Genomic DNA, 20864 nt, shown 5'->3' with positions numbered 1-20864 from the left:
TTTCCTCAGGACATTGCTGGGCACATCACTGGTGTGCAGCCTGGTCATATGGTGTTCAACTTGATGGCAACCAGGGTCTTATAGGAGTGGATAAGGCGGTCATCTCAGGGATCCAACAGGTGAGAGACACCAGTGACCTGCCTTCATAAACCCTGGTTGAGCATTGCCACCTTTAATGTGGACTGGTCTAAAATTGTGAAAGACACTGATAAACACATTGATAGCTTTATTGCATATAGTGATTTAATGAAATTTTCTATCAAGAACTATAAATCAAGTAAACTTTATTTGAAGGTCCAATTTATGTCTGTGTTGCCAACTGATTAGCATTACATTAAAAATGAGAGAGCTTAATAAATATGGAGTAAAAGTATAGACTTCCCGTACTGCCATGCCTTATGGCCTGTAAAATGAACTAATGAAACTAATAGTGCGATGAAGTGTCTGAATATAAATTCTTACATGGCCAGTGCAACAAACTGCAAGCAGGTGAAAGCAGAATCATTGTTGCAAAAGTGTTTGTTATTTTGCTTTTACTGCTCCCAGATAATAAGGAGTTGGTGTTCAAGTTGGTATCAATTAAGTCCAAATATGCTGTTCTTTCCATTGCACTATTAACCAAGCGTCCTTGTCTTCTTGTTGCAGCGATGTGAATACTGTAAACGGCTTGGTGCCACCATCCGGTGCCGTTCTGAGGGGTGTCAGCATTTCTATCATTTTCCCTGTTCAGCAGCAAGTGGGTCTTTCCAGTCCATGAAGCTGTTAACACTGCTGTGTCCCAGCCACCTGGATAAGGCAGTGGATATGGGTAATGGAAGCCTGGCTGTCAGTTTTAGCGCTTTATTTTTCTTATATATGTAAATTCAACTCCTACACAGTTGCACATTTTCCCTCATTGTTGAAAGCTTCCAGTTGAGACGCTGAAGTGTCAACACACAATTATCACTTAGTTTGGAAAAAATAAAAACTTTTAACTGATTGAGAGAAGGCCCCTGTTCAGTTCACAAAATGCATGTGCTGATGCACTTCACCTCCTCATCAGTGATGTACCTGAATTTATAAGGTGTTCTGGGTCTTTTGACATCAGACACCCTCACCCAGGTGACCCTGCTCGAGTAGATCAGCTTGTTTAAAGTAGCAGTTGTCCTCCTAAACCATTGCCACATAGAGGCCTTTGCTGCTGTCTCTTTAATTTAAACTCTGGTCTCTCTTTTTTGTGTGTGCCTGGGATGCCTCACACCTCAGCTTCCCAGTCTCTGTGCATGCACCACCTACCTGTGGCATTCATTTATCAATTTCTGGTACTTTGCTCTCTTCCTCTCAAAAGACCTCCATCTGTTCTTCACAGGGTACTGTGAGCTCTAACAAAACCACCTGCTTTGTTGCTTCTCTCAGTAGGACCATGTCTGGCCTGAGCATGATACTAGTGGCACTCGCCCATAAATTGGGTTGCGTGCCAAGGTCGGCTCTTAATTGCCAGGGTGTTGCTTTCCCAGTGAGCACGGATGTTGCTTTTGACTGTGGTCTTGGCTTCTCTCCAGCCCTGATGATTGCATGAGGTGGTGGTGCCTGTGTGTGGAGATGGTACTTGCTATTTCCTTTAGCACCTGGTTGTGCTGACATCTGTAGCATCTTTCCCCAGGTGCAATAGGACAGTAGCTGAGAACATGCTCAGGGGCTCCTCCCTTGCCACACAGGGGGTCAGCTTTGTTTTTTATCATTCAGACTTTCAAATAATCTACTTGATAAATAAGGCTTAGTTACACAGTCTGAAAATGAAGCACTGTCAGCTCTTTAGTGCTGGAAGCATTGTGTGGAATTCCATTGTGTGTGTGTGTGGTTTTTTTTTTCTTTCGATAATGGAAAGCTTTCATAAGTACGTGATCCAAAGAGGGATTACTAACCAGGGAGTAGTTTAGATGTGTGACTTAGCTGTGCTGAACACTCTGGACTTGTCCTTCATCGCTTCCCTCTGAGTTTTGCTGTTTTCTGCTCTTCTCCTATAGCCAAAGAGGAAGCACGCTGTGCTGTGTGTGACTCACCTGGAGATCTCTTGGATCTTCTGTTCTGTACAAGTTGCGGACATCACTATCACGGGGCCTGCCTGGAGATCAGCGCAACACCACTTAAGCGTTCAGGGTGGCAGTGCCCAGAATGCAAAGTGTGTCAGACGTGTCGGTGAGTTACTAAGATAAGAGCATCGAGTGTGTCACAGGAAATGCCGTAATGGACATTGCATTCTGTGTGTGCTCTTCTCTGATTTTAATGAACATTTTTCACAGACAACCAGGTGAGGACTCCATGATGCTCGTGTGTGATGCTTGTGACAAAGGTTACCACACGTTTTGTCTGCAGCCGGTAATGGATTCCTTACCAAAAGATACCTGGAAATGCAAGGTTAGTGTGTTTTTCAGCTGGCTATTGTAGAGCACATGTTTCAGTTATACAACCCCATAGTTATGCACTCTTATACCCTGAGTAATGTTGTCCACATATTCTCCCATTTATGGACAAAATTCGGTATGAGTGTAACCCTGAGATCTTTGGGCTTTCTCCTCATTTATGTGTAGCAGTTTCTTGGCATGAGTTTAAGTGACTCATCGTTTTGTCTTCTGTCTTCAGAATTGTCGTGTTTGCAGCAAGTGTGGAAGTCGAGGGTCATCTCCACATTGTGGAGTCGTCTGGTACGAAAACTACTCCCTTTGTGAGAGCTGCCACCAACAGCCTAGCTCTTTATGTGCAAGCTGTGGCAAGCAGTCCTCCAACGAACGCTGTGAGGCCTGCCAGGGGTAAGCATTATTAACTGCACTACATTTGGCATGCTATTCTGCAGGGTGACTTATGTTACATATCTGTAATTCCAGTTCATCGCCTGGGAAAGAAGAGGGAATCCAGGAAAAGGAAAATCCAGTGGAACTTGGTAAGTATGTCTCTTGAATCTGAAGCATTAGCACGTTTACATACAAAGGACTCCCAGTGAATGTTTGAAATAAGTTCACTGTGACTCCCTGGTTCCAATTATGGCAATGCCCATCGTCAACAGAGCTAGCAGGTACCCATGGAAGAAAAGAGAGAAAGGCGTCTGCTGGCACATGTAGACTCTGCTTTGGCCTTAGAAAAGTATCTTTCATATTTCTCACAGTGTAGGCCACACTCAGGCCTATTGTAAGGCACACGTGATAAATACAAAGGTTGTAAAACTATCCTCTGGCATCTTTTTGTTAAGATATTTCTGAGGCTTGCTTATCCCAATGGTAGTTGAACACTTTAACGTATTTAATTTTGATGATGATCAATTATAAAGTGATAATCTAATCTGTGATATATTGAATAATTCATGAGGGGATTGTTTTTCAAGTCCTTTATCTGGTTTCTCTGACTCCTCCTTGTAAAGTGCTCTTTCAATTATCGGCACACCCCACTTTAACTATCTAATATGTTGACTTTCTGCATATAACAATTAATATTAAACTCATTACCACATAATAGGCCAACTCTGAATTCAGTCCAGGTTGGGCATTCAGTGGTTTTGCTTAGGGATGTTGAAATTAGGATATTTAGGGCCAGTAACAATGACAGATTTTTATGTCATTAGACATAAAACATAACACAGCTGTGTATAAGCTGCATGTTAAAGAATTACCCCTTCCAATTCCAGTTTGGTCATGAATGCGAGTTGTTTTATTTACAGTATTAAGTTTTATTATCTTTTTGTTCTGGGACCATAAAATTACATATATAAAAAAAAAAAAAAAAAAAATCTTGGGTCGAGACATCATTTTCTCTGAGACACTTTAATGTCCCGTGGGACAAGGAGGACAGCTGCTGTACAGGCTTTTAAATGTTCGAAGCCCTGCAAGACATGCAGATCACGCTGATCGAGCATAGAGGAGGTAAAAAAAAATGCATTTGTTTCCCATTGTATCACCGTTTTAAGAGGGGGTTTCAGAGGAGTGACCACATCTCCTTAGCATGCGTTCAACCCCCTCTTGACAACACAAGAGGCAGAGACTCGAAGTGGCTGGTACTTAGTGTGCCCTGGAGGTGGGGGAAAGGGGCGGCGAGCGAGCAGGAGACAAAGCCCCCTAGTATGTGCACAAAAAACTTTCCTTGTAATACATGTACGTGTGATGTATAATAAATGCCTGATATACAGTATGAACAAAAACAATTTAAACCAAATTAATTAAAGGTTTCTCTTAATTGCAGAAGCTCTCTGCTACTTTAAGCTGATTTCAGGTTACATGTCTTCTAGTCTTTAGGGTATCGTAAGAAAAAGTCAGAGATTTTAACTTGGCTTATTATCAGTTTTGCCTTCTGCTATGCAGCTAATTGGAGAAAAGCCAAGCAAAATGACACCTTTTATTGGCTTACTAAAAAGATTACAATATGCAAGCTTTCGAGGCAACTCGGGCTCCTTTGGGCAAGAACATCTTGCCTGAAGAAGGGGGCACAAGTTGCCTTGAAAGCTTGCATATTGTAATCTTTTTAGTTAGCCAATAAAAGGTGTCATTTTGCTTGGCTTTTCTCTACATTCATAATGGCTAACACGGTACAACACCCTAGTACTACAGCTAATTAGATAAATCCTGTTAGGCTCCTACTTTATTTTCCTTCCCTTTTCCCTGTTGTCAGAGATACTCTGACCATTAGACTTGTATCAAGCTAATTGATAAGAAATGGTGAAATGCCATCTGTGGGACAGGATGTTAAACAGATGAGATCATTTATACATAGAAAAGGCTGGCTGTTTACTTGGTATTTAGAGTTTTAATTTATCTTAGTAAATATATAGTTTTACGATATCAGTCCTTTTAATGATGGTGTCTGATGTTGTGTGGAGTTGTTGCTCTGGGTCCAAATGTACGATTCTCCTTTTGGAGTGCACTCTCTTTATGACACGGTCCTTTGTCTGCAGCATGCTGTGGTTTATCTCAGGTAGGTTTTTTGCAACTTCATAGGGAAAAGCATTGCTATTTCTGGCACAAGAGTGTAGGTGCTGAGGTTCCCATCTTGAAGTAATGGCTACTTCTCAGAGTAAGCTCAATCACTGCTGTTGCAGGGCTTGGCTTGGCAAAGTGAATCTCGGCTTTCAGGTCCACACAGAGAAGAGATTGTCAGCTCCTCAGGGAAGGCAGCAGCTCATCTGCTTTTAGATTTCAGAGTGTGCAAGTATTCATTTTTTTGGGGAATGCTCAAAGCGAGTTCCCCATGTGAAGATATGCTCATTTTTGAAGGAATGTGTAACCTCTTGTGATTGAATCAAAGTCGCTTCCCGTCACAAAATGAGTTCATTCTCCTAGGCGCGCTGTTTTATCCATCACAGTTGTCATTTACTGAATTATAGAACTTTGTTTGGACCTTTGTCCATTTGACACGTTTATAAATCAGAGTTGACTACCTTTGTTACCGGATGAAGTACAGACTGAGATTGGTACAAACTTCATTTCAGCCACTTCGTTTGAGATGGAAGCGGTGGGTTTGGTATAGCTGGATGTCGGCATCCCTATTAAATCAGCTGTCTTAACAGCTAAAGCCTAGCAACATGGGTAATGCCCACCTTGTCAATGCAGTATGTCAGACTTTCCAACTGCAATTGCTGATCTCAGTGCTGTTTGACATGCCCAGTGATTGTCAGTCATGTCAATTTAGCGACTGCATAATCACTTTCCAGCACAGTTGTTGTTGTCCCTTTTTTCTGACAGATAGTAGCATACTGCCAGACAGAACTGGTGCTCTATGAAGAGTTAAAAGGTGTAGAGAGCTCAGCCGCCATCTCTGCCCCTTTTTTTTTTTCTTCATTGTGTGGTGGTACGTAAAATATGAGACATCAGACCGATGATCTTATCTAAAATACTCGCGTTCCTTATTATTTGTCACTACACTATATGCATTGTACTTCTAGATGAACATTCATCGGTTGTCAGCTCTCATGTGCACAGAGCTGCCCCTCCGACTTGTATGGGTAACTAGTTGGTCTGAGTTGCAAGGTATGTCGCATTACGTGACTGATGATCATGGGAGTTTACTATTAACTACCTCCAACTCCCTAATACAGGTAAAATTCCATTATAATGAACTCCCAGGGACCTAAAACGTATTTAGTTGTAATGAATATTTTGTTGTAGTGAGATTCTGTATTTGTTACTATGGTGCTTTCTTTAATTTGTATCCAAGCATTTGCAATCATTTCAATAGGTTCTTTCACGTTACTTTTAAGTTCCTCCTGCCTACAAGTTATGCTGACAAGAATTTTTCTCAGCATTTCCTTGCGATAATACACTTTCAGGGTGCGAATGATGCCCAAATCCAGTGGCTGAAGTGCTGCCGTGCAATTGGGTGGGAGGTATTCAAAGCGAGCATTATCTGAATGTGGAATCATGTTGTGGGCAGCACAGTTCTCAGTCAGGAGCCGAATCATTATTTCTTCTTCTTATTGTGAGGTTTCTGAACTCTTTTGAGACTCTACACTCCCCACCCAACGGGAACGACACGCTGAAGCTTAATTGCAGTGTCTGTGGAAGATTGTTTGTCCTTTGCTGGGGCAGGGCAATAGGAGGCTCGCATTGCTGCAGTGAAGCTCCACAGAAGCAAATTATAAAAGATCAGGGTCGCGCTATAAGTCCCTGTCTTGAACCCCAAAACACGAGGCTGAGTGTCAGTAATTTAACAAAACCAGCTTTATTCAGCTTGAAAAGGGAACGGCACACTTATTTATAGTAGCGTGATCTGCCACTCTGCTATACACAGACATAGTAGTCAGGCAGGATTGTGGCCAGGTCAGTGATCATCTAATCCTGTTACAGTATCTGCATTTACAATTGTCGTGCTCCTAACCTTAAATCACCCATCGAGATCTTTTCTGTTTACTTTGGCAGAGGGACGTAGCATATCTGTGAGCCTGCTATTGCCCCGTACAGACGTGACGATCGCATTTCGGGATGCTCTTCGGCTAGCTGTCTAATTGGGGGTGTCCCAAGAGAGTTTACAGACCTCACATTTTCTTGAATGAGTGCTGCATTAATAGGAATGTTTCTTGAACGAGCGTCACTGAACCACATAAAAGCGGCTTTTTCGACGTCTTCAAATGCAGCAGTTCACATACGTTTGCAACCCGAGAGATTTTTTTTCTTTTTTTTGCTCGGTCTTTCAAGAAAGTGGACAGTGTCAATGGAGAAATTCCGAATTCACTGGCAACGTTTTTTTTTCTTTTTGCAGCAATCGAGAGCTGCAAAAAATGTGTGTGTTTCCGTGTCTGCCGTTTCTATAGCAGGGTGACAATGAGTTAAAATTCCAATGGATGTTTTTCAAATGTTGACAAGCAATAAGTAAAAGGTATCACTGAAAACCGCAGGAAACAAAAAAGGCAAAAAAAAAAAATAAAACAGTACGAGGAAAGTTCAAAAAGAGAAAAAAAATTTGTGTTTCTGTTTGGGATCGCAGTACAACTGTAGCGCCACAGAACTAACTGCTCTGTGGATGATTCATTCAGGCATGTCAAGGTCTTTTTGGGCACTTCGTTGTAATGAAAGTATCTACTGAATGTACTTCGTAGTGACGAGGTTTCTATAGACTTGTGTCATATGGGGAAGCTGTCGGGACCATAAAAATACTTTGTTGTAATGAAAATTTCGTTGTAAAGATATTTGTCATAACGGAATTTTGCCTGTATTATATAAATGAAGGCAACAACTGAAAAAATGTGACATGGACTTAAGGGCCTAAAATTGAGCAAAGTTAATCCATAAACCATTCTGCAGTTTCTTAAAAAAAAAAAAAAAATAGCAATTTGTTTCTGCCTCACCATTTCCCAAATAAGTTAATTGGGTCTGCTGAAGAAATTTTATATTTTTTCTTTCTTTTCAGTCCTACACGAATTACAACATAATTTAAAGTTATTCATGATAAAATTATTAGTTGTACACCTTGACCCCAAAATGCTTGGAATCGAACCATTTTCAGTAACAATAATTCATTACCTCATAATTCTATGAATTTGTGTGTCTTGTTTGAACTGGACTGAGCCAAGTGCTTGCAAGGGTGCTATATACAAGTGAAACGAGTCTAACAGGACATGAGACTGCTCTCACATGCCAGTGTTCCTCTCCTACCTGCCTTATTGATCTTTATGTGCTTCAGGGAAAGACTGCACGGTTGCAGGAGAAGTGCCCATGGCCGAGTCGGAGAAGCCACACAGCCCTCCATCCTCAGGTATTTCACACTCTTTAGTGGTCAGTGGCTTGTTCCCCAAGTGTATTGTGTAGTTGACTACTGTTATCTTCTCTTGTCTGCAGGGGATGTTCATAAACTGAAGGAAGACCTCCAAACCGGAGACCAAGTGGCTGAGAGTGGCACTGAGGCAGCCAGTTTGCAAAGCACTGATGCCGGTTCTACTGCAGATAAGCTAGAAACCAAGTTGTCTGGCACCCTTGAGCCTGAGACTTCAGTTCAGTTAGGAGATCCTGATGCCGAGGAATCCCAGACAATTCCAAACCACAAGGGAGAAGAAGAAATGGACTCTAGCCAGAGCAAAGCAGATATCTCTTGTGATGAAAGCACTGTTGCCATTAGGACTCAGGAGCCGGGGGCAGATGGCCTAGAGGAGCATGTAACCCCTGAGACACTTCCATGTTCGGAACCAAGAGCTCTCTTCTCAGACTCTCTGGAGGAAGAGGAAGAGAGCTGTGAAAAGATGTCTCAAACCGAGGACTTTGCAGCAGAGAATAAGCTAAAACTGGAGCAGCCAGGCTCCCCTGCGGGCAGGCGAGGAAGTCTGCTCATGAAGCCTGAGTTTGTAGATGAAATGTCTAATCTGAGCCATGGGGATGCTAGCAGCAGTGGCTTCCTTGAGTCGGAACCAAACATCTCTCCCGGTGAGCCGGACTCACATTCCCTTTCCATGGAGCTGGGCCTGGTGTCCACTGGAGAGGGTGGGAATGGGCGATTATGTTCAGACTCTATCTTAACAGAGACGGACGACTCAATGCCCTTCGATTCCGCTTCTGCAAAGCTTGATGCCGAGAAAGCCAAGAGAAGGAACTCCCCTGGACGATCACGAGTGAAACAGGTAGGAGCGATTGCCGTAGCGTTGGGGTGTGTCTGTCTGGTGTGTTTTTGGGCAAATAAATGCATTTTAAGCAGGTAGCCTTAGCAGGCAGTGCTGTCTGCTGCCATTTTTGCCCTAAATTAATGCAGAAGGTTTCTGTCCGGCTTCTTTGAGCATGGAGGCCGGGTCGTTCCCCTTCTTACATGTCCATTGTATCTTCATGTTCTGTCAGCTATTTTATCAGTTCTTCATATGCATTTGATATCAGTTTTTTAGTGTGAAGCCACCATGGGGTTTTATGGGTTCTGCCGTAGATATTCATGTATAGAGCTATAAGTCTCCGATTATGACAGCTAGATGGAGTGATAAACATTTTTTTGCAAATGGGTATACTGATGTCTTTTCTCTGGCATTTGCATTTTAATATTTCCGTAGATCATGTTGCCGGAGAGCGGTCATGAGTTGAGTGTTAGTCTGACATGCAAAAAAGAATTTTACTGTTTTATGTACAATTGACAGTACTACTGCTTTATAAATGTAGGCAGTGTGCACACCTAAAATTTAATATACAGTAACTGCTTGTTCCAATCTTACTGCTAGATGGTGCCCAATAGCTACTGCACTGCCTCAAAACAGGATCTGTGCTGTCAGTAAAATGAGGCGTTCTGGAGCACAGCCACAAAATGTAAATTTGTTTGTTTATATTTTGCATATTTAAGCAGACTGGATTTAAAGATGTTTTTGATTTGAAACTTGGCTTATTGGAATAATCAGGTTAATGAAATCGTTAGATATTTTCGTTTTACATGGGAAAATAATAGATAAAATGTTTTGTCCCTGGGGAAATTTGGCTATTTACAGAAGCTCTTTAAATAAATCAATAAGCAAATAAATAAATAAATAAATATATAAGCAGACTATGGTCTTAACACAGATCAGAATAACTAAAAAGAAAAAACAAAATTATAAAGAAAGAATATGTCTGACTTAGCTGTCACAGTGAGGCATGATGCAGGCGTGTTACTCTTCTTATAAAAGACTCCACTGGCGTTTCTTGACACACATTTGCTGAATAATTTGTTGACTGAAAGTCCTCAGTGTTAGCGTGTCATGGGACCCTTTTGGGTTTCTAGTCTGGGTTTTTGATGGTGTTTCTCCACCCCCGACCCCAGTGGGCAGCCCTTGAACGTGTTTTGGTAACCGTGCTTTCGGGACTCCCCGGTTTCACAACACCAGTGAGTGGTTGGTACTGTTGCCTGAGAGGATGTGCAGCATTATTCATAACGGCATTCGGTTTTGTCTTAATTCTCTCCTTTGCTACTACCTCCAGGGCGGTCCAGTGTGCGTCCCCTAACTGAGGCTGCCCTTTTTATTAGCCCGTTGATTCGGTGGTCCTCTCTTGAAGTGATGTTATAATCCAGCACTCCACAGCATAGAGAAATCGCACTGGTCATCACAGAGATACAGAAGATATGAAGGATGTCATTTCCCACATTGATGTCCTGTAAGAAAAAAGAGCCTGCTCTGCACTATATATATATATATATATATATATATATATATATATATATATATATATATATATATATATATATATATATATATATATATATATATATAATATATATATATATACACACACAAACACACACCATAGCCTCATTTTGTGTTTCGAGATCAGTCCAACTTGTCCTTGATATGGGACCTCAAACCACATGCAGGAGTGGACCATCTCTTTGTCTACTCCCTGAATATTGACTGCAGGCTTTCTGGTGTGGTTAAACTGAATAACCAGTTCCTTCATTTTGCTGATGGTTATGATGCAGACAATTCCTTCTGCACCAAGAAACAAAGTTCTCCTCCTGACTCCTTTGTCTCATCCCCTTCATCAATACACCCCATTAGTGCGGGATCACCTGAGAATTTCTACAAATGATATGACCTGCTGTTATTTTTTTATAGTTGGAGGTGTGCGGAGTTAACAGAAAAGGAAGACGGGACTGTTCCTTGCGTCAAATTCCACTCTCCTAGTTCAGGGATGGGCAGAGTCGCCACAGTGGCTGCATTTTTTTGTTCCAGTCCAATTGCTTAATAAGTAACAGTTCTACTTTGTTTTAGTTGTCTTGCTCGTTAAGATGATTGAACCCTTATTGTTTGTTGTTTCTCAGTTTCCCCTTATTAGCAATAAAGATGCAAATGAGAAAAGAAATTAGCAGTTCTCTTTTTAGCTTGTTTCCATTTACACCGGAGTGTATTTATCGTGCACTATTTGGTTTAATTAAATACTTAGAAGGAACGTGAAGAGAAAAAAGTGAAGGACTGAAAATGACTCATCTGTTTTAGAATTTGGATGATATTCTTTCAAATGAAAAAAAAATCTAGGATATGAGAATGACATGACCGAGTTAAAGCACAAACAAGCCATGAAATTGAAGTACAGTGATCCCCCGCTATATATCGCGGTTCAGCTATTGTGCCCCTGCTATATCGCAGATTTTTCTGTGGAACATACCTAATTTTCTATTGTGGAAATCAGCGGTTTTATAGTGATCGTTTTTTATGGGTTGTTGACAACATTTTAAGTTGAAATAAGCATTTTTCTATGCTAAACTATTAATAAAAACAATGTATTACTGTAATTGTAACGTGTATATATACTGGTACTGTATATACAGTAAATAAAAATGGAGTAAAAATTCAATAAATACATCCTACTTGTAGTGTACTTTGCAGCCAATGCCAATTCATAACAAAGCATACAATTTTCAGCAGTAACTTCATGTGTTAGTGCTGGGCGGTATGACCAAAATTCTGTAGCACGGTATTTTTGTAAATTATCCCGGTTTCACGGTATTCAACGGTATTTTTTTCCCCATGCATGAGTGGATGTTAACCACATTTTCCACTGCAATTACTGCAGTAGACTGGCTAAGACTAATCTATTCCACTGTCACGAGCATTTTACATTGCATAAAAAAAACATTTTCATGTGCACACACGTATTAATCCAGGTTTGCATGGCCCTATAAAAGTGTAGTTTTCAAGGGGGTGGCACTAATGAAGAGAAGGAATCACATTGCATAACAGATGCAGTCAAAATATAGAACCTTTTTATTGAACACATTTTGCAAACAACTTAAACTGTAATTTTGACAACATATTTTCAAACATCCAAAGAGGCATTTAGACTTTAGACTGCACTGAACACGTCTTAGAAAAGGAGTAAATAGTAAATATTTTTTGTAAACCAACTACACTTTCTGTTAATGTTAACAATCTCTGTCCACTGACACGTTAAAGTGACTTTTTAAACAACTTTGCCATCATTAAACTGCATAATATTTAGACTAATAAATAATAACAATAAATAATAGTGTAACTTCCAGTAATAATACTATTACTTCAAGACTTCAAGCCCAGTTGCATTACACAGTATTCACCAAATAAAAATAAAATAAAACAAGTGCAACTTGGTGATGACTTCTTTACCAACTGAACCATCATTTAGGCAAATTGCATTAATATGGACCTTGCTTCAAGCCAAGCTACTGTATATACATAAATAATAAAACTGCAACTTGCATTTATAATGCTATTTGTGGTATAGCCCTACGGAATCGTAGTAGGACCACGGTGAAGAAAAAAAAAAATATGGAAACGGGAAGAAAAAAACAAACTATATGTCGAGATTAAAGTCGACATTTCCACTTTATTCTCATAGTTTATTTTTATAATTAAAGTAGAATGTTGTAAACTAAACTTCATCCTAAAATCAATGTTTAATTTACTAGATTTCCTCAAACCCCGTCATAAGTTAATGTAGCACATTAAATGCTTTGTGTTAAGCGTTAATCACTATGCTTCTTAAATTAACTTCCTCCACACTAAGAGGAGGCGCTGGCAGCGCTCGCTGCACAGAATCCATTCACTTCATGATATTCCTGCTCTCTGAAAATTTAGAATGCTAAGATATATACTTGATACAAATATATAAGAGGAAGTCGGTTTAAGAAGCACGTACCGATTTAACATGGCTCGGGGATCACTTAACACAAAGCATTTAATGTGCTACATATGACGGGGTTTGAGAAAATCTAGTAAATTAAATATTCATTTTACGATGGAAGTTTAGTTTACGATGTTCTACTTTAATGACAAATTACAAGAATAAAGTCAACATGTCGACTTTATTCTTGACATAAATGGTGAAAATAAAGTAGAAATGTTGAGAATAAAATCAACATGTCGACTTTATTCTCGTCATAAGCGTCGTGATTAAAGTGGAAATGTTGAGAATAAAGTCAACATGTCGTCACTATTACACAGTACCCAGGTACATTACACAGTATTGAAAAAAAATAAAACAAGTGCAACTTGGCTTGCAGTATTATCCAGTAGTATAGAAACAGTATTCACACATTTGAACATAATGGTCCACATCTGACCTTTAAAAACCAAAGTATCTCCAGGCAGCGGATATGACTCCTTTTTTTCGGCGAAAGTTCTTCTGTGTCATCATGTTCAACTTTGTCATCAGCTACAGCTTCAGTTTCGGAATGTTTTCTGTCCATTTTCACCGCACAATACCTACACTACTGCATGTACTCCATTGCATGCCTATTTAGTGGTGTAGCAGTGAAAAAGACCCCCCGCGCAACACCCCGACTAACGCACGTACTCCATTGTATGTAATTAGCGGTGTAGCAGTGAAAAAGATCCCCCCTTGAACAGTTTCCAGCTGCGCCATGTTCTGACCGTCATTTAGGCAATTTAAACTGGTGTTGCGTTATAAGAAAAATGCATGTCCTAACAAAAGTAAATGGTTTTCGGTATGACCTGGTATACCGCCCAGCACTAACGTGTGCTAGACAAAAGTTTGTTAGAACAATATTATAATTTATAATAATTTAATGTATACAAAACATTTATGCATTACACTAGTAAATCATAGAAGAATGTTTTACGTACAGGAATACGTAGACAGAGTCGCAGTTCATAACGAAATGTACATTCGCTTTTCATTTGTCACTACGTGTGCAAGGCAATAGTTTGTTAAAACAATACGTATTATTTATAATAACATGACTGTAAATATTGACTAAAATGCAGTACAAATTCAATATGTATTTAAAATGAACATTTAAGCAATACAGTAAATATTTAAATACTCGACATTAAGCCCGTTACAATAACGGGCGCTAGAACAGTAGTGCATAAACATTAGTAGGAACAGTCTATTAAATGGCAAGGACCTTGACTCATTCTGTTTCTTCTTTTTTTTTTTTGTCAAAAATATTTTTTCAAGAAGCCTAAAGTAAAATAATAATAAAAATAGAAACGTACATGACAATGCAGTAAGTATAATTAATTTTGCCTTAGTGTAAAACTTTGTAACAATCTGTAAGACACAATATCTGAAGAAGATATTTAGGTAAAATTTTCTATTTTTTTACCTCATGAAATTTTTCTGTACAATTTCATTATAGACAACATTTCTTGTAAATATTCTGTCTGAGTTTGGCAACAGTTTGCCTTGTTCAGGAATCTCTACAACGTTGACAACAACATATGCCTTCTCTAGAACTTTACTTAAAAAAGGCAGGTTAGAGATGGGTCTAAAATTTTCAAGAGCCGAGGGGTCAAGATTATGTTTCTTAAGAAGGGGTTTAACTAGTAGAAAGATGAGATTTAATAAAAATGTCATTTTTCAAACCAAAAAATGCCAAGCTTTTTACCTTCTTTTGACAAAAAATGTAACGCTAAGATGACTAAATAAATATAATAAATTCTAAATAAATTTAATATTATACAGGAGATCCTCGGGTTATGACACAGTTCTGTTCCTACAACAGTGATGTAACCCGAATTTTGGTGCAAGTCGAAACACACCCTAGCCTAAGTCACTTGCCTATTCTAACTCATTTGTAAAATCATAATCTAGAACATAAAAACACAACTAAGCCACAGAAAATGGAAAAGGACATAAATATACTGTACTGGAGTAACAGGAAAAAAAATGAGCGTAAAAAAAATTCCTTACCTTTTTATTCCTTCTGATCTCTTTACAAGCGTAATTGTGTATTCTTCCGCCGCACGCAACCAAACTAGTTCGCCCACATAGTCTGTAAGGATGACGCTAACGGTGTAAGCCGAAACACTCCTGTGTCAATTTAATGGAGTGAACGATGTAAACTCATAACATCGAATGTCAAGACGTTGTAACCCGAGGAGTCCCTGTAATATAAATATGATAAATATAAAGCCTCCTTTTGGAATAAAAAGAGATTATTTCTGATTGTTTTGCTTTGCACACTATCCCGTTTTTGTGTTTTACAACAAGGCATTTTAAATATTGTCCGCAGCTCCAGCATATTGAGCCCGCCAAGCCCTCAAAACATGCATGTGGTCCTGCCCTTCTTGACTTGCATTGTGTCCATTTACTAAAATATCTAACTGAAGGAAATCCTAATCACAAGCTTGCTAGAGCGTAAAGAAAGCCCCCAAATACATGCGTCTTGGCAGTTCACCAGTGGCTGTCTGTCGATGATGACTGTGACTTTGAGTTGAGCCTACAGGGTGAAACATTTAGGGATCACATTCTTACTCAACCGCCTGGAGCAGAGTGTTCTCCACTAAAACAATTCAGATCAATGATTTCAATAATTTGTTTATGAAGAGTGTGTAGTGGGGCTGTCAAGTTATGGATAAAATAAGAATAGAAATGTCCTATTAAATCACTGCAATCCCTTCCAATACAGTGCCTATAAATGTCTTCACAAAGTTTTCAAATTTTATTCAGTGTCAAAGTGAATGTAGATCTCTGCAAAGACGTCTAAATCAGTTGCAAATGTAGCTCAATATAATTGATTGCTTAACTATTCACACCCTTTAACACTGACCCCCTCAATCATCACTGGTCCAGCCCTTTGGTTTTTAGAAGTCACCTGATTAGCTCAATGGAGATCACTCAGCTGGGGTCTCAGTTGATTGTATCTTGAAGGTTCAACTTCCAGGTGGTGAGTCAGTGTGGCGGCCTGACCTACACACTGAAGACATAAAAGCGCAGGAGGCAACTCCATGAAAAGCACAAGTCAGGGTGATGGAGACGAATCACGGAATATCCAGTGAAATCAGTCATGAAGAAATGGAAAGATTATGGCACATCCCTGTTCCAGTTTGGCTGCCCTGTGGCACTACTGTATGGAACAAGACCGTACGGCCAGCACTGCATGCCAAACAGCAGGTAGTGTGGTCAAATATCTGGCACACAATGGTTAACCGTGTATGGCACTGTAAGCTCTGTCAAAGGTGGATGATTCCTGAGTGTTTTTAATGGGGATCATAAATAATGCAGGAGAAGGGATTAGTGTAAGGATCTTCATTATCAAACCCTATACCAGTGTAAAGAGACATAGTCATTCAAAAGTGTTAAGACTAGGTGTGTGTGCCCAAAAGTATAACGTTCCATCCTGGTGGCCCCGGAAGACAGGATGGGCAATGCTACCAAAGACCAACTATGCACCTTATGGAACGATGGAAGCTTGGATATGTTATGAGTTGGAGCGATTCAAGTGGGAAGTCATTGGATTGGCAGAGGTGCGTAGAACTGGCCAAGGTTTAGTACAAAACAGTGGCTACCAACTACTGTACTCGGGTAAAGTGAAGAAGCATGGGTATGGGTTTGTACTGCTACACTCTAAAATGGCATCACGGAGTCTTACCTGATATCGTCTCAGACTAATATCGGCCTGCTTTGCATGTGAATGCTTCAACATAATAATTTTGCAAGAGTATGCACCATCAATAAGCTACACTGATCAAAGTCGGAGTTTTACGCTGAGCTGCTAAATGTCTTGGAGTTTACCCCAAAACAAGAGATATGGCTAGTGATCAGTGTCTTTCAATGCAAAAGTGTGAGGTTGGAGTAATGTGATGCTCCATTATGTTTGTGGTGAGGAAACTGAGAGGAGTGAATGGCAACTGCAATTATGTGTTATTAACGGCTTCTCTACTGTGAACACGTGTTTCAAACATAAGCCGTATAATGTATGGCGATCTCTGGGAGAAAATCAGAAGAAGATGATAGAGGGCAGATGTCATTGCATAGTTAATAACATGAGTAGCTTTCTTAGTGCAGACCTAGGCTTTGACCGTAACTTGGTACTGTGTTTGGTTAGATTGAGGTGCAAATCGCAGAAAGAGTTGCAAGCCAAAAAGAGGAGCTGTGGTAAAGCTGAGCATGCAAACGGTCCGAGAGGAATTTCAGCAAGAAATAGAGAGGAGATTTGATACACTAGACACACTACCAGAAGATGAGAATGAAGCTGTAGATTATGTAAATGAAATTCAATTGGTGTGAAAAGAGCAAGAAAGTGGCCCGGGCGTAGTGACAGATTACTCTAGCTTAGCGACTAAGGTGTTGTACCGTGTTTGCCATTATGGATGTAATGAGAAGTAGAGCAAACTGACATCATTTATTGGCTAACTAAAAAGATTACAATATTGCAAGCCTTCGTGGCAACTCATGCCCCTTCTTCAGGTAAGATGTAATCGATTTTGGCCTTAACCAGGTTACTCACCTCATTGTCTTATTTTGTATGCAAGTTAATGTACTGCCTGATTGGCTCCAGCACTCATTTTCTGTTTAGAGCAGTTTGTAACTGTGAAAGCTCATTCTCTGACAGAGCAGGAGTCATGAAGTCATTGCCACTTTTCACAATTTGCACACCATGGCAGTTGTAGTTGAGATTAATATACAATTAGGAAAAAATGCATACTAGTTCTGCTTAACTACATCTTCAGTCCCTGGTTGTTGAAGCTCCAAGTTTGCATGGACGGGTGGGAAAGCAGTTTATTACAAGTGCATGATGGCCTCTGACAGCGAATCATTCAAATAACTGCCACATTTTCTGAAAACCCCACCACAGTAAAGGCATCATTATTAAGCTTGTGACTCTGAAGACAGCTGTGAAAATGGACTGCTAAAACAAGATGGTACAATAAAAGTGCATAAATTAGGAAGAGGGAACAAAACTATCTTAAGTGGTTTGATGTTCCACTGGACACTGTTGTTTCATTTGCAGTATTAAATGGAAGCTCACATTAGATATAAATTAGTTCCTACAGGTCTGGTTGTGGTGATAATTAGGGTGGTATGATGGCGCAAGAAGCCTGGTCAGTCATCCTGGCACTGGAGACATTGTGGACGTCGCCCTCTTCTGCTCATCGTGTTGGACAGAAAGCTCTTGAACGTTTAACTTCTCTGGACATTTTATTCATCCCAGATTCCCTTATGCTTACAGGGACGAAGCAACAGTTTCCCAGGAAAGAGACGTCCTCGAGGCGGAGGTGGAGGAAGGGGCCGTGGCCGCTCTCGCCTCAAAGCCATGGCATCCTGCATCGAAGCCTTCCTGGTAAGAAGTGTCACAGACAGGGTAAATTGCATAACTTATCCTAGAACCCCATCTCCAGGGCCGCTGACCAATTCTCTTCCCCTTTTTTGTGTAATATAAAAGTGCATGGACGTAGATTCGTCCCCAGGGAAGGATGATGATGATGAGGATGATGACACAATGCAGAACACGGTGGTCCTTTTTTCCAACACGGATAAGTTTGTCCTTCTGCAGGTATGTATCTGGCAAGTAAAGATTTGGTGGTGGTCTGTGTGCCTGTCTTAAGTGGCTTCACTCTCCTCTTTTTGCTTCCAGGATATGTGTGTGGTCTGTGGGAGTTTTGGGCGTGGGCCGGAAGGACATCTTCTGGCATGTGCACAGTGTGCCCAGTGTTATCACCCATACTGTGTTAACAGCAAGGTGAGTCCTGCCAATTGTTCTGGGTTATTTTATAAATCAAAGTGTGTGCAGTTAACCGTTTTTGGCAAGGGGCTGTGTTTTAATTTTAAAGGTGATTTACCACCCCGTTATATTTCACCTCACACAGCCTCTGACCCTGTTGTTTCATTAATTTATTACAAATGGAAGACTAAGTGTACAGAGAAGGTTTAGACTGGAGTCCCAGCACTTTCTTTCTGCATTTAGTAACTGAGCTGTCCATGTCTAAGTAGCACTGGCATCTACTGCTTGACTGCACATGCTGCACATATCAAGTGGGTAGGTCCCTTACATCACTATATTCTGTCTTCTTCCCAGATCACTAAAGTGATGTTGAGCAAAGGCTGGCGCTGTCTTGAATGCATTGTATGTGAGGTGTGTGGTAAAGCCTCGGACCCATCACGTCTCCTGCTTTGTGATGACTGCGATGTCAGCTACCACACTTATTGCTTGGATCCTCCACTCCACACGGTCCCTAAAGGGGGCTGGAAGTGTAAGTGGTAAGTGAGGCAGACAGTTCTCTTCCCAGCATGCTGGCAAACTAATTTGAGTTGGATTGTCAGGATGTGTGCTCTCTCTCTCTTGTTCAGGTGTGTATGCTGCATGCAGTGCGGTGTGACCTCCCCAGGCTTTCATTGTGAGTGGCAGAACAACTACACACATTGCGCTCCTTGTGCCAGTCTGGTGGCCTGTCCAGTATGCAAGGAAGCCTTCGTGGAACAAGATCTGCTACTCCAGTGCCAGCACTGTGAACGGTGAGTTGGGCACATGATTGTTTGTATAGCGCCATTTATACCTGCACATTTTAATTTTGATAATCTATATCCTTTCATGTCTTTACCCATCATTAGGTGGATGCATGCCATGTGCGAGAGACTTTATACTGAAGATGAAGTGGAACAAGCAGCCGACGAAGGCTTTGTCTGCACTAACTGCACACCCTATGTGCCCAGACCTGTTGGTAGGTGTCTCTCTTCTTTTTTTGCTTTCGTTATGCAACAGGTGGAACAAACCAAACCAAAGTTTGTGGTGCCGGGTAGGGATAGATTTGTGATCACCAGCTGGCACTCCTTGTTCTCCAGTCACAATTAAACATCTTTACCCAGATGTAACTACTACGTCCGTCTCCTTGGTATACGGTGTATAAAACATGAAATGCTTTTCCTTCCTTTGAGCCATCCTCTAAAGACATTGAAGTGTTAAATGTGGGGTGGTGGGGAGGTTGGGGGTGTTGTGATTAAGGTTGAATACATTAAAACCTCAGATTGAGACAAGGATATAAAGTACCCAAAAGCCATTGTTTAAAAAAAAAAAAAAGTAGAAATGCTTTCCTGGAAAGTGACTTAAGTCAAATTTGCCATTGAGAATACTCCTCAAAGTGGAGTTTTATTAAAATATCTGGGATTAAGTGTACGTACAGTGGGTATAGAAAAGAATCCTCTCCTTCAAAATATTCCCATTTTTTTTGCTTTACTGCCTTGAAAACACACAAACTAATATTTTTTCCAGCTTTACTTACTCAATGCAATCTCTAACATCCAAGTGAAAGATATAAAAGATAAAAGATAAAAATCAAAAACAAGAAATCCTGAGATTAATAAAGGATCACCCCGCTTCTAAGCTCAGTCAGGTGTAAGTGCCCACCATTTCCATTGCAGACCATGGTTACTGGCTGTGATCAGTTGTAATGAGTGTGACTAGTGAAGCTGCTCCTGGAGCATTCGTTTCCTTGCTTGGTAGAGCAACTGACCGCAAACAACTGACTATGGGCGGCAAGTCACTTTGAAAAGATCTCAGGGATAGAAGTGTTGACAGACGCAAGGTAGGAGATGGAGACAAAAAAATCTCAAAGGCTTTATCAATCCCAAGGAGCAGAGTAAAGTCCATCATAAAGAAGTGGCAAGTGTTTGGTCCTACTAGGACCATCTCTGGATCCAGCCGTCCCTCCAAATTGGATGGAAGAGCAAGAACGAAACTGGTAAGAGAGG

General features: G+C 40.5%; 1 protein-coding gene and 1 non-coding gene across 3 annotated transcripts in view; both read left to right on the top strand.

Annotated features, from left to right (window-relative positions):
- The window catches only part of kmt2d (lysine (K)-specific methyltransferase 2D), a 174330-nt gene that overhangs the window by 54632 nt on the left and 98834 nt on the right, over positions 1 to 20864 (top strand). For both annotated transcript variants that reach the window (XM_039746644.1, XM_039746645.1), the window contains exons 5-18: positions 10 to 119; positions 646 to 808; positions 2007 to 2178; positions 2283 to 2397; positions 2623 to 2789; positions 2865 to 2920; positions 8140 to 8211; positions 8295 to 9067; positions 18349 to 18459; positions 18562 to 18672; positions 18754 to 18858; positions 19195 to 19376; positions 19467 to 19631; positions 19728 to 19837. In XM_039746644.1, the coding sequence (XP_039602578.1) occupies positions 10 to 119; positions 646 to 808; positions 2007 to 2178; positions 2283 to 2397; positions 2623 to 2789; positions 2865 to 2920; positions 8140 to 8211; positions 8295 to 9067; positions 18349 to 18459; positions 18562 to 18672; positions 18754 to 18858; positions 19195 to 19376; positions 19467 to 19631; positions 19728 to 19837 (2412 nt within the window). The remainder of the gene's footprint in view (positions 1 to 9; positions 120 to 645; positions 809 to 2006; positions 2179 to 2282; positions 2398 to 2622; positions 2790 to 2864; positions 2921 to 8139; positions 8212 to 8294; positions 9068 to 18348; positions 18460 to 18561; positions 18673 to 18753; positions 18859 to 19194; positions 19377 to 19466; positions 19632 to 19727; positions 19838 to 20864) is intronic.
- On the top strand, positions 9114 to 9252 carry LOC120526979. The gene has a single exon (XR_005633261.1).

The sequence above is a fragment of the Polypterus senegalus genome, chromosome 3 (genome assembly GCF_016835505.1).
Source record: "Polypterus senegalus isolate Bchr_013 chromosome 3, ASM1683550v1, whole genome shotgun sequence".
NCBI classification, from domain to species: Eukaryota; Metazoa; Chordata; class Cladistia; order Polypteriformes; family Polypteridae; genus Polypterus; species Polypterus senegalus.
The sequence above is the reverse complement of the archived record's forward strand: the minus strand, read 5'-3'. Positions and strand labels throughout refer to the sequence as shown.